Raw genomic sequence first — 13,509 nt, forward strand, 5'->3', positions numbered from 1 at the left:
TTTGACTGCAAACAGCAGAGTCAAACAGATTTTGCACCTGCCTGTAGCTATCAAGCCAGAATTACTTATCCCTTGCAAAGGAACTATGCAACACTCAAATCTGACAGATGAATATGCAAATGAGGAGGAAGGAAAAATGGGGGGGTAAAACTCTAACATACAAAAAACCACACAGCTAGCAAAACAAGACAGGTAAAAAGTGATAACAAATAATTACATGAAACAAAGAAGGACAGGGAAAGATGCTGGACTTCATTATCAAAATAAACAGCCATTGTCTATAGAATGAAAAAGTAGACAGAGGTTTCAAGAGAAAAAATACAGTAAGTAGGATAGTCAACTACTATTCAACATGATATAAAAATAGTTTCATTGATGCTAACTGAATTTTTTTATTAATACTGTATATCTATAAAACATTGGAAGTTTTCCAGCAAAAAGTCTCATTAGAGCAGAATCTGTCAAACCACTCCTGTGACTTCTTCCTGCTATTTGATGAGCTTCATCAATTAAATGTATACATAAAAACAAGCTCAGAACATCAAACACAGTGAGACTATGTGTTAAATTCTCTTAAAACTACAGCAAGCAGACACAGAAAGATCAGGGCACAGCTCTGCTGGAACAAGGCTCACCCTGTCCTTTCAAATAGGCTTATCCTAAAAGCTGGCAAGTGGCACAGATGTGGTGTTTTAAGACCTGTGAGCTGACAAAAGCAGCTGCTTACCTACTGTCGGTGTCCAGCCCTACGAAATCCTTCTTCTCAAAAGGGACACAGAGCAGGGGGATCTTGTCTCCAGACTTATCAGTGGCTCTGTCGAGACGCTTGGACTCCAGCACTATGAAGAGGGACTCAATAAAATCTTCTATTCTCTTCTCCACAGTCTCACACTCATCATAACTGGGATAAAAGGCCACATCTGTGCGGGGCTGCTCTGCAATCTCTCCTTGAAGCCCAAAGACAAACAAGCGGGAGTCATACAGAGTAGAGCCATACATTTCCTTCTGAAGATGGAATTTTTCAAAAGTCTGAGGCCATTCCTTGGCTGAAGAGCACTCTGTGATGGTGATCAGCCCCACGACCTTGCGGTGCGTCTGAAAATCGCCCCACTCGTTGTTCTCCGGGGGGTAGTGGTGCCTGTAGCGGATGTAGAGCACCCGCTGCGAGTCGCGCACGTTCACCTGGCTCACGGCCGAAATGCGCTTGTAGATCCTGAAAAAGCTCTCTTCAGGGACAATGCCAACGGGCTGCACCACCACCAGGAGGGTCTGATGATCCTCGGCACACTGCATGTAGTCAGGAACACTCATTTTGCATCAGCTGCAGGCTAGTGAAAGAAAAACACAGATGATTTTTTAACCTTCAGAAGTGCACGGGGTTGTTGAATCAAACCAGAGCTTGATGCTAAACATTTCTGCAGCCTGAATTTATGTGCTACAATACCACTGTTTCTTTCATTATTTTACTGAATCTTCAACCATGCAACCTACTGACATTACACTGTGCACAAGGACTACTTTTAGTCACTTATCAAATAAAACTCTGTAAATAAGGACTTTCCAAGTGAATCTTACTCCATGTGCAGCTACACAAGTCTCTACCACAGCCACTGGGCAGAAATACCAGCTCAGGACAGCCTGTCAGACTCAGGCTCTTCAGTCTCATTTTATTAGGGAAATATGCAAAATTGTGTGGGGTCAGGTGCAAACAGGCACCAAATCAGGATCACCAAACTTTACACAGTGGTCAGTGATCACACATGGCCAAGGAAAGGAAAATCAGAGCCAGAACACCTATTTTTAAGGAAAAGCAAAGTCTTGCTTTCTCAAAACACACACAGGTAAAGACCAGGCAATGTTTTCTGCTTTAACATTTAAATATTTAGAATCCCTTTTCTCCTGAGCTCTCTAAAACAAATTACTGCACTGCAGCTGAGTCTTGAATGAAGATGCACATCCCTGAATCCTTTCATGTCTGAGACCTCCTGGACCCCACGGATCCCTTCGTGAATTTCACCTCCAAAGCCCTGAACCGTAAATACCACCCAAAAACACAAACAAAACCCCAAACCTCCACAAAAACAAACACACGGACAAAACAAAACAAAACAAAACAAAACAAAACAAAACAAAACAAACTCAGCCCAGCTTTAGACTTGACACCATTGGTTTTACACGAAGAACGACGAGTTCCGAGCCCACCAGGACACAGGTGACAGAGAAACAGCTGCCTGGAGGAAAGGCTCCTCACAACTATGGACTGTAGCTCCCGTGTCCCACCGCACTGCCGGGGAACTGCCCAGCAGCCCCATCCCAGGGTGCAGCCCCATCCCCAGGGTACAGCCCCATCCCCAGGGTACAGCCCTGTTCCAGGATACAGCCCCATCCCCAGGGTGCAGCCCCATCCCCAGGGTACAGCCCCATCCCCAGGGTACAGCCCTGTTCCAGGATACAGCCTCATCCCCAGTGTGCAGTCCCATCCCAGGGCAGCAGCCCCATCCCCAGTGTACAGCCCCATCCCCAGTGTGCAGCCCCATTCCTGAGTGCAGCCCCATCCCGGGGTGCAGCCCCATCCCCAGGATACAGCCCCATCCCAGGGCAGCAGCCCCATTCCCAGCGTGCAGCAGCACCGTCCTGCCACTTCCCCCAGCAGAGGCCGCAGCGGCTGGGAGCTCCCCCCTTTCCCTGTCCCCGGGCCGGCCAAGTTTAGCAGGGAAAAGGAATAAACTGCAGAAGAGCCAAGCGCAGCAGAGGCGCGGCGGAGGCGCACACCCCCCTGAGCCCCGTCAGGGACAGCGAAAGGCGCGGGGGAGCTGCTCTGAGGGAGCGGCTGCCGGGTGGCAACCGGGAAAGGGGCACCGACAGCCCGGCAAGAGCCGGTCTTTGGCTAGCGAGGGCGGGCGGTAACCGGGGAAAGGGCACTGACAGCCCGGGCGGGAACCGCTCTAGGACGGGGGGACGCGGCTGCCGGCAGGAGCCGGTCTGTGGGCAGCGAGAGCGGGCGGTAACCGGGGAAAGGGCACTGACAGCCCGGGCGGGAACTGCTCTAGGACAGAGGGACGCGGCTGCCGGGCGCTAAGCGGGGAAGCGGCACTCACAGCCGGGACGGGGGGACGCGGCTGCCGGGCGCTAAGCGGGGAAGCGGCACTCACAGCCGGGACAGGAACCGCTCTAGGACAGGGGGACGCGGCACTCACAGCCGGGACAGGAGCCGGTCTAGCACAGGGGGACGCGGCTGCCGGGCGGTAACCGGGGAAGCGGCACTCACAGCCGGGACAGGAGCCGGTCTAGCACAGGGGGACGCGGCTGCCGGGCGGTAACCGAGGAAGCGGCACTCACAGCCGGGACAGGAGCCGGTCTAGCACAGGGGGACGCGGCTGCCGGGCGGTAACCGGGGAAGCGGCACTCACAGCCGGGACAGGAGCCGCCCCGCTGCCGCCGGAACTGACGGCAATGGCCGCTCCGCCCCGCATGCGCGGCGGGCCATGGCGGGAGAGGCGTGAGGGGAGCGCGGCGATTCTCCGCTGTCGTCCGCCGTGCTGCTCCCGGGGATTCCACAGGGACTGGGAGCCTGTGAACACGAGGCATTGCTCCAAGAGCAACGCAAAACAGGAGTGGACGAACGAGTGATTCACCTGGTGAACTTCAGCCGACTGTGTATGAAAACCTACAGGGCTCTAGCTAGCCCTTAGAACGAAGTGAGCCTTCCTGGCATTCCCAAATCCCGAAACTGGTCTGGTGTCATAGAATCATCCAGTCCAACTGTCAGCCCAGCAGTGCCACTGTAACCCCTGAACCACACCGCCAGACTCGGGTTTTCACCTGAAACCCTCCCAGGAATGGTGATTCCACCACCACCCTGGGCAGTGTATTCCAATACCCGACTACCCGAACAATTTTTTTTTTTTTCTTATCAGCATCTCCCCTCTCTCATCTTAAGTCCCTTTCCACTGGTCCTCACACTGCTGGCACAGCAAAAGAGGCCAGCCCCAGCTCACTACAAGCTTCTTTGAGGTAATAGTAGAGAGCAATGAGGTCCCTCCTGAGCCTCATCAAGAAGAGAGAGATCTTCCTCTGAGAGGATTTCTCAGTCACGTAGCTTAAATGGCAAAATCTTGAAGACTCTGGAAGTACAAAAACTCCAGAAGTTGAGCCTTGTATGAGAGTTCAGGTGAACTTCTGGTGGAGGATGTGGGAACCTTAATGATGCAAGTGTGAGATGCTGCATGTGGATAACCAAACCCCAGTATCAGCACAGGCTGGGGAATAAGTGGGTTGAGAGCAGCCCCACCAAGAAGGACTTGGGGGTGCTGGTGGATGAGAGGCTGGATGTGAGCTGGCCATGTGTGCACTTACATCCAGAAAGCCAAACATGTCCTGGACTGATCCCACAGTGTGGGCAGCAGGTGAGGGAGGGAATTCTGCCCCTCTGCTCCACTCTGGTGAGACCTCCAGGTCTGGAATCCCCAGTACAAGAAAAATTCATGGACCTCTTCGAACAGCTCGAGAGGAAACCATGGAAATCCTCAGAAGGCTGAAGTGCCCTTCCTGTGGAGACAGCCTGAGAGAGTTTGGGTTGCTCATCCTGGAGAAGGGTCCAGGGACCTTATTGCAGCCTTTCATAAGGGTCCATGTCATGAGTTAAAGTAGTGCCACTCCAACAAAGTAACTTCAATAGAACTCGCAGTGCTTGAAAAATCTGGATGTACAATTGCATTTAGGGTAGAATCACAGAATCATTTAGGTTGGAAAAGACCCTTAATATCATCAAGTCTAACCTAGTACTGCCAAGGCCACCTCTAAACCATGTCCCTAAGAGCCCCATCTACATGTCTTTCATATCCCTTATGGGATGGTGACTCAATCACTTCCCTTGGCAGATGGTACCAATGCTTGACGACCCTTTTGGTGGAGAAATTTTTCCTAATATCCAATCTAAACCTCCCAATGGCACAACTTGAGGCCGTTTCCACTTGTACTGTCACTTGTTACTTGGAAGAAAACATTAACCCTCACCTGACCACAACCTCTTTCCAGGTCTCCTCAGCCACTGTGGCACGAGCTGTGGGCTCCAGGCAGGACTCTCTGCTCCTCTTGGCTTTCCCCAATTTAGGAGATATGAGGAAAAACAGCAGCATAAAAGGAACTGAACAAACTTTAGCCTTGACCTTCTGTTATCTTCCAAAAAATGGACAAAATTTCCCAGAGGGAAAGGAGCTGGAGAGATGGCAGCACCAGCTGGCCTCAGAGTCTCAGACAGAGGCTGACCAAGCCCAACAGCAGCACGGCCTCAGGGCCAGGGAGGGATGGGGAGTGCTCAGTCCAGTCACTCACAGCCTCCCTCTCCTGCCAGGGGCAGCTCCTGCTCCCTTTGTCCCTTCTCTGGGACACAGTGACTCACAGAGGCACCTACACCTGGCCAGGGTCTCACTGGCACAGGGGGAAAGAGCAGCTCTGAGGAGCTCAGAGGGTCCTTCACCTGTGCCTTCCCACCACCAGGCTCAATGCCCTCAGAAATCCTGGCAGGTTTATTTGTATATTGAAATCGTGAAAGACCCCGGCAGTATTTTTAAGAAATTCACTGCTGGAGCAATGTCAGCTGTCTCCACAAGATGTCACAAGACAATAAGGATGAAGAAAGAAACCAATCCTTCCAGATATCCAGGCAGCATCTTAGGATATTTGTGCTTCCTTTCAGATATAACATACATACAATGGCTCACATAAAATATAATCTCAAAGGATTATACAGCCTAAGAGATAGAGATTATCTGCAATAGCTAACTATAAATTATGTCCCCAAATGCAGGAATTTTGGAATTTATCATATACTGTTGTTATCCTTGCACTTCCAACTGTTCATGGTGCTATATTTTATCAATAAATCAGTATCATCTGTAGGCTTGGCCTTATGTACTGGGCAAATTCTGTATAAAATAGTAACATTCAGTCAATAAACTCCCTGTGTTTTCCATGTAATGATTCTTTGTGGGTACATTCCTTTCTCCCCTAAATTCCATGTGAATTATTATTCTGTATTCTGGAAAAGGTCTGCTCTTCTCTCTCATATTAAGTGGAGATTATATAGTGGCCTTAGCAGATTTCTTACCAACACAAACCATCAGGCATGTTGTTTGTAAAGCATACTAGAAACTTTTTGATTGAAACCATTAATGAATTAATGCAAACAATGTCATCACTTCTGGAAGTGCTCACTCGGCCTGCAGCTCTTACCCAAACAGGCACAGGCAAACTTCTGGAGCAAACACTCGCAGCACCAAAACCCCATCCACAAGCACCTTACAACCTTCTCATGCAGCAGGCCCACAGGGTAAATGTGGGGAATGTGCAAATAATGAAGATACAGCCCCATCATCACTTCATAGCTTACACGTGCCCTCCACACCTCCCCCACAGCTCTGACAAGTGTCAGGATGACCAGACACATTCCCTGGCGCTGTACTACAGCTGCAGAGGTGTTGAGCAGCCTGTAATTACAGCTTGGGTTAATTACAGCTTTGTTAGCAATGGCCTGAAATTGGGATACACACAGGAGATGCCCAGTTTCCATTAAAAACAAGCTCCCCACCCTCCTGTGCCAGCCTGGGGCTGAGGAGCCATGATGAGAGCTGAGGAAGGGGAAGCCCCAAGGCTGCTCCTGCCTGCCCTGGGGCAGCAGGAATCCACCCAGGTGGGAAGAGTGACTGGAAAGCTGCTCAGCACAAAATGACCTGCTGGAAAAGGACCTGGAAGTGCTGGTTGGCAGTGGCTGAACATGAGACGGTATGTGCCCAGCTGGCCAAGGAGGCCTCCTGAGCTTCTGTGCCAGCACCAGTGTGGCCAGCAGGACCAGGGCAGTGACTGTCCCTCTGTGCTGGGCACTGGGGCAGCCACACCTCGAGTGCTGTGTCCAGTTCTGGGCCCATCAATGTAGGAAGGACACTGAGGTGCTGGAGCATGTCCAGAGATGGGACACAACGCCGGTGAAGGGGCTGGAGCACAGTTCTGAAGAGGTGCAGTTGTTTAGCCTGGAATAAAGGAAACTCAGAGGTGTGACCTTATCACTCTGCAGCCACCTGGTGATCGGTCACAGGCTGGACTCGATCATCTCAGAGATCCTTTCCAGCCTATTTGCTTCTGTGATTCTATGAAGGAACTCGCAGCCGCCGCAGCCTCAGCTCACCCGGGTATCCCCGGGCCCGCTGTCTGCCCGCGGCGGGGAGGAGAGCGCCGGTGGGGCGGGGATGCTGCAGAGGGAGCGTCCCTGTGTGAGCGTCCCTGTATTGCAGGGAGATGTAGGGAGCTGTAGTCCCGGATAGGAGGCGGGTCTCTCCCGGTGCTGCAGGGAGCTGTAGTCCCGGTGCTGCAGGGAGCTGTAGTCTCGGTGCTGCAGGGAGCTGTAGTCCAGATCCGGTGCTGTAGGGAGCTGTAGTCCCGGTGCTGTAGGGAGCTGTAGTCCAGATCCCGGTGCTGTAGGGAGCTGTAGTCCCGGTGCTGTAGTCCCGATCCCGGTGCTGCAGGGAGCTGTAGTCCCGGTGCTGCAGGGAGCTGTAGTCCAGATCCGGTGCTGTAGGGAGCTGTAGTCCCGGTGCTGTAGGGAGCTGTAGTCCAGATCTCGGTGCTGTAGGGAGCTGTAGTCCCGGTGCTGTAGGGAGCTGTAGTCCCGGTGCTGTAGGGAGCTGTAGTCCAGATCCCGGTGCTGTAGGGAGCTGTAGTCCCGGTGCTGTAGGGAGCTGTAGTCCCGGCAGCCGCCGCCTACAGCTCCCGGCGGGCCGTGCCCTCGCTGCCGCTGGGACGGGCTGAGATGGCGGCGGCGCGGCTGAGCGGCACCGAGCACCGTCTGGTGTCTCTGCCCCTGTCGCGGATCCGTGTCATCATGAAAAGCTCCCCGGAGGTATCCAGCATCAACCAGGACGCGCTGTTCCTCACGGCCAAGGCCACGGTACCGGCTCGCCCTGCCCTGCCCTGCCCTGCCCTCGGGCCCCCCGCGCCTCCCGTCCCCGGCTGAGGGGCCTCTGCCCTCGGAGCGCTGCCCCGGCTTAGGCCGGGCTCCTGCTCCCCTTCTCTGCCCGCATCCCGAGTCTAGACTCACAGAATGGTTTGTGCTGGGAGAAACTTGAAAGAACATCTCTTTCCAAAGCCGTGCCATGGCCAGAGACACCTTCCACTGTCCCTGGTTGCTCCAAGCTCCGTCCAGCCTGGCCTTGAAAACTTCCTGGGATGGGGCGGCCACAGCTTCTCTGTGCAACCTGTGCCAGGGCCTCACCACCCTCGGAGGGAAGAATTTCTTCCTAATATCTGATCTAAACCTGCTTTCTGTCAGTTTGGAGCCATTCTCCCTTGTCTTGTCCCTTGTAAATAGTCTCTCTCCATCTTCCCTGTAGATTCCCTTCAGGTACTAAAATGTAATGAGTCTCTGCACTGAGGCGCCCATTGTATGTGCAGTTAAATATGGGGCTTCAGCCTTTAGATAGGGATCAATGATATGTTTGAATTCTTAGTCTGACTACTACTAATTTCTGTTTTCATTTTTTAGGAGCTTTTTGTTCAGTATTTGGCTACATACTCCTACAAACACGGCAGAGGGAAGGAGAAGAACGCTCTGACGTACACTGACCTGTCTCATACAGCAGAAGAGTGTGAAACCTTTCAGTTCCTTGCAGGTATTGCTAACACAAGGGTAAATCCAGTGTCTGTTTTGGAAAATAAAATCTTGCTCTTAATGCTCTGTTTTGTGAGGACCCAGTTCTCCTACTGGTCATTGATCTCCTGGTTAGCATTCAGCTGGAACTCATAAACTACTTCCCTGAAAACATTTCTTTGTGAATGGGGATTTTTCTGCTGCCTTTAAATTATACAGTTACACTGTATACAGTTCTCAGGATATTGCCTTAAGCATTTCCTAAATTGCAGCAGTTCCATCTGAAAGCTTTCAGCCTGTGGAAGAAGATTATTGCACATCTTTAGGTGAGAAGTTATGTGGACTAAAAATGACACATAGGAATCTGTAAGTTATGGTCCCTCTATGCTTCTAGATACACACATTTTTACTGATACTTGGATTTTATATTAATGGCTCATTGTATCTAAGGCAGTTGAGCACTTTGTTTTACATCAAACAGTTTACATCAGCAGACAGTAAAAGTTGCCAGTAATCAGTCATGAAATAGAGTCCTTATCTTTTGTTACTTGTGCCATAAGTGGGTAACTCCCTCCTACTCTTACAGCAGTGTGTGGGTCAGGCTGACTTACCTGGTTATTCACCCAAGGTTTGTTAAAAATAGGAATATTTCTTTTTGACTTCATTTCTTCAGTGGTTTGGATACAATAGTATTAACAATGCAATGCAAGTATTGAAATAGGTAATAAAAGCAGCAATTCTGCCTTTCAGATATCTTGCCAAAGAAGATCCTAGCTAGCAAATACCTAAAAATGCTTGAAAAGGAGAAGCGAGATGGAGAAGTGAGGGAAGACGATGATGAGGCTGAGGAGGAGGAGGATGAAGATGAAGCTGTTGGTGACAGTGTTGGATCTTAAGGCCAATGGAGAATTGTTTCATAGTTGATCCATTTTTCTATTGTATAAAGGATGTTATTTTTGTGACTGAGAATCCAGATGCTGGATGTATTTTTACACTGAGCCATCTGCTTTTGCTTTGAGAAGTTTAGAAACTGAACTTTATACTCGTTGGAGAATGGAATTCTTCCCTCAGAAACACAGTGGGGTAGGAAGAGACAGTGCAAACCTGACAGCAGAGCTTGGTCAGGTGATTTGAAATTACTTTGTCAGACAATCATTACCCAAATTGAAAATTTCTTACAGGCAGCTTTCAGTTCAAAAGCTCCAAAAGTGGACCAAGTCCCTTAAAAAAGTCTGTGAAAGCAGCCATGTGGGAGAGGAGGAGATCCATCCCAAGAGCTAATGGTGGTTCTGTAGCTGTGGTGGTAAATGGGGTAGGAAATTATGTAAATGTGTGCATCCAGAACCCTCTTCTTGAATGAGCTCCAATTCTGCAGTGTCTCTTGCCAAAATGCACATTGAAGTCTGTTAATTGTGGGTTGTTGAGAAAGAGCAGCTCCTTTACCATGTGAGTGACAGAGATGGATTTTTCATTTGGTTTTGGTTTGCTTTTCTTTTTGTACTACAGAAATGGCAACCATCCTGTGTGGAACTTTACATGCAACTTTTAAAAATAAATGTTTTGTATGAAAACTTGACAATGGATGCAGAAACTTCCTGTAGTTCTTTCCAGTTTCAGTCACACATGTGGTCAGTGTGGCAACGTCTGAGAGAGAGAAGTGACCAAGATCTGTCCCCAGGGGTGAAAAATGCCCCAGGTAAGCATGGAAATGTTAATGGGTAATAAAAACCTCCCACACCAAAAAAGCTGGGCAGCAAATCAGCCAGGAATTTGTCTCAAGCAACAGCCTAATTTGGAGGGCATGGTAAAGAGTTACCAGAACTGAACAGCTGAACAATTTCTCTTGGGTTGAAGGCACAACCACACTCAGCTTCTCTTAAAACATAGCAGGGAGCTCCAGCACATCCACAGTCCAGCACATTCCACATTCTAGGAAAGCTTGGGCAGGTGGGGTCAGGGACTGGCAGAGCTCTGACCACACCAGAAATGCTCCTGCTGTTTGAACAGAGCAGAGGATGCTGCACTGTAAGAAATGTTCCTGAAGCTGCCATAAATGAAAATCAGATTGTACCAGGAATTCTGCAGTGAGTGCTGAGTGGAGCTGGATCCCTGGGAAAATTCCCAAGTGGGGAAAGGCAGAACTAAACCATTGTTCCAAGAGCTGGTTTGTGCTTTTTTATTATTAAAAGTGCATGGAGATGGGTGGAAAACTGAGTGTGGAAATCTGGTGGGGGGAGGGGGTGCCAGTTTTTTGGGAAAGAAAAGAAGATCCACCAGCACAAAATTGCACAGTAAATCTCTAGCAGAAACAGGGATGAGGGCAACAAGCAAATACCTGAACCACGGATGGGTCACAAGCAAAGAGAGGAACATCCTCAAACAGCCCTCAGGGGTCTGAGCACAGCCCCATCCCTGCACCATGGGAGAAGGGAAAAGGGACTGGGAAAGGGGTGGAAGATGTTCTAATTCCATCTAATTTGTCAGTAAATGATATTTTCCCTCCAGTCACATCTGTTTTGCCCATCACAGCAACTTTTCAGTGACCTTGCTGTCTGTACCTCAGCCCTTGAGCTTTTTAATCCTATTTTCTCCCTCTGTGCCAACTGCATCATTTAACAGGAGCTTCCTCAAAAGTGCCCAAGTATCTTGAACTGTTTAAGGTGTTGTGGGATTTTAGGCAATGGATCACAGGCCAAGGGACACTTCTGGATTAATTATTATTATTATTATTATTATACATGTTTCTATCATTTCCCCCCCCACACCACCAGCTTGTGAGACCCTTCCCCAGCCCAGCCAATGCTGCTCAAAGGACATGAAGTTTCCTAAACATGCCAAAATGACAAAAGAACTGTGGTTACCAAGTATAAATCACCACATTTCATCCCTCTCAGAAGTTTCCTGTGGGATGATGAACATATTTTCTGAATTCCTGAGCCCAGAATAATGTGCACACCCTTCTGGATTCATTCACCCAGAATCCTCCATGGGAACTTCAGAGCTGCCAAAATTTGCCACAGCCCTCTCCAAGGCCCTGCAGCTGCCAAGGCTCATTGCCATCAAACCAGTGAAGGGTTATTTGTTTTCCCCAAGAGCCTGACCCAGAGCAAAACCTCATCCAATTCAAAGTGGTGTTTCAAAAAACAATGGAAAAAATAAAGGGAAGAGACAGCTCTGACAGTATTTCATATTTACTGAGTAAAAGCAATCTGTGTTTGCAGGGTTGGGCTCCCAAAGGAAGTTCCTTGGCATCCTTGCAATTCTGTTGGACGCTTTATAGTCACCACCAGGTGCTACATTTTCTTCATTTAAAAATTGATCACTGTAGGGATTCACTGAGAAAGAAAAAAATAAAAACCAAGAATTTGAAGCATGTGGTTTCCAAAATGTTCATCTTCCCAAAAGAATTCCAGGATTACAACTTGGAAGCAGTTAAAGCAGCACAGATTGTGCCTGGCTGGGCACGGGGAGGGTGGAAGCACAGGGAAACATCCAAACACAAACAAGGGGAGAAATGCAAGGGGGAACAATGGACCAGAGATTTTGGCAGAGTCTCACAGTGCACAAGTAACTGCAGAAAATGCCCAAAAATTAAATGAAAAGACATCACACAATATCTTGTAAAGATGAGGAATTTTATTTTATTGACATACTATGAGGCAAAACAAAATCGACACCATACAAAATAACTTTATAAAATATCATTCACATCATTATTTTGTCAGGAATTACAGCATTCTGAGCTTGTTACAAGTCTTATGTTTTGAGGTGAAAAACACTATGCTAAATCTTTAGTATTAGTTGTATATATACAGTAAGAAACCAGAACAGAACCTGTTAGGTTTTTCATGAGTTTATTGCAAAAGTAGTGCAAACTATTTTACCTTGCAAGCTGTAAAACAAACTTGGAAAAGGACCCACCTAAGCTTAAAAACATGACAATAAATGCTCAATTTCACAGCCTTTGAAGCTTCCTTCAAAAGTTCCCAACAAAAATTCCCCATCTCTGCACATTTTTAGATTTTCACCGACTCAGAAATGAAGGAGTCGAGGGTGGACCTGCAGTAGGGAGCAGGCAGAGAGCAGGAGGGTCCTGCTCCAATGTGGGGCACTGCTCTTACCCATGGATTTGGGGAATCACCCCCAAAACACTCGCCAGTGGGGCAGGTTTGGTCACTGTGTGCCCCCATTAATCAACTGCCCCTTTCCACACTCGTGTTTGAGAAAAGAGTCAAGAAAGCAGAATGAGCCAAAAAAACCCCACAAACCATAATTAAGAATTAGGAACAAGTATTGTCTGTTTTAGGAATATAGTATCCTTTTCCTCCTTTTCTGAAGTTTCTATAAAGCAAATTTCCATGGTCCCCCTCCCCGTGTGTACACACTGCAGGGCACATCCCACCCAAACTCCTGCAGGATCCCAAGGCAGGATTCTACATTCTGTGAGATCCAGAGAAAACAACAGCCTAAAACACTACTGGGGTCCCCCAAAGCAAACAGGTAGCTAAGTCATCTCCTAAAAAACCAGAAAAGCAAATAAATGCTACATGAAAAATGTTAAAGAAACAAAATGCAGCATATTCAGGCTCTTTTTTATTTTTTTTATCTTGAGGTACCTATATAAATATTACCTTCTGCCCAAAGTACGATTGGTTTTGTTAAAAAACTAAAGTCCTTATCAGAGCCAATTGCAGGGCAAACATTATTACTGAGAAAGTGCAACCATGCTGATCATTTATCTGCAGCATATTAAAGGATGATTAGGCTTTAGAAAATATAGCTTAAGTCTAGACCTGATGGAGCAGTTTTATAAAAACACTGAACAGAGGCATTTTCCTTTTGCTCGAGAGTCTCTGCAACAGAAAGCT

The 13,509-nt window shown here is 48.4% G+C and overlaps 2 protein-coding genes across 4 annotated transcripts in view; one reads left to right on the top strand and one right to left on the bottom strand.

Moving 5' to 3' along the window:
- The window catches only part of TRAPPC9 (trafficking protein particle complex subunit 9), a 452,774-nt gene extending 449,419 nt beyond the window's left edge, over positions 1–3,355 (bottom strand). For both annotated transcript variants that reach the window (XM_063174628.1, XM_063174619.1), the window contains exons 1-2: positions 3,198–3,355; positions 728–1,328 (exon numbers count right to left, since the gene is read on the bottom strand). In XM_063174628.1, the coding sequence (XP_063030698.1) occupies positions 728–1,311 (584 nt within the window). In that variant the 5' untranslated portion in view covers positions 1,312–1,328; positions 3,198–3,355. The remainder of the gene's footprint in view (positions 1–727; positions 1,329–3,197) is intronic.
- Positions 3,356–7,772: 4,417 nt separating this feature from the next.
- Positions 7,773–10,220, top strand: CHRAC1 (chromatin accessibility complex subunit 1). Of its 2 annotated transcripts, none has more exons than XM_063174643.1 (3): positions 7,773–7,942; positions 8,537–8,663; positions 9,392–10,220. In XM_063174643.1, exons 1-3 carry the CDS (start codon positions 7,805–7,807, stop codon positions 9,535–9,537), a joined length of 411 nt encoding a protein of 136 aa, XP_063030713.1. In that variant the 5' UTR covers positions 7,773–7,804; the 3' UTR covers positions 9,538–10,220. The 2 variants fall into 2 exon arrangements, with proteins under 2 accessions (XP_063030713.1, XP_063030721.1); XM_063174651.1 differs by having other exon boundaries at positions 7,780–7,894.
- The last annotated feature ends 3,289 nt before the right edge of the window (positions 10,221–13,509 follow it).

The sequence above is a fragment of the Melospiza melodia genome, chromosome 1 (assembly GCF_035770615.1).
Source record: "Melospiza melodia melodia isolate bMelMel2 chromosome 1, bMelMel2.pri, whole genome shotgun sequence".
Classification (NCBI taxonomy): domain Eukaryota; kingdom Metazoa; phylum Chordata; class Aves; order Passeriformes; family Passerellidae; genus Melospiza; species Melospiza melodia.

Excerpts from the sequence above, each read along its gene's own strand:
- CHRAC1 (XM_063174643.1), top strand. The coding sequence starts at position 7,805 with ATGGCGGCGGCGCGGCTGAGCGGCACCGAGCACCGTCTGGTGTCTCTG. Across the intron at positions 7,943-8,536 it reads TCCTCACGGCCAAGGCCACG|GAGCTTTTTGTTCAGTATTT; the intron begins GTACCGGCTCGC and ends TTCATTTTTTAG. Across the intron at positions 8,664-9,391 it reads AACCTTTCAGTTCCTTGCAG|ATATCTTGCCAAAGAAGATC; the intron begins GTATTGCTAACA and ends TCTGCCTTTCAG.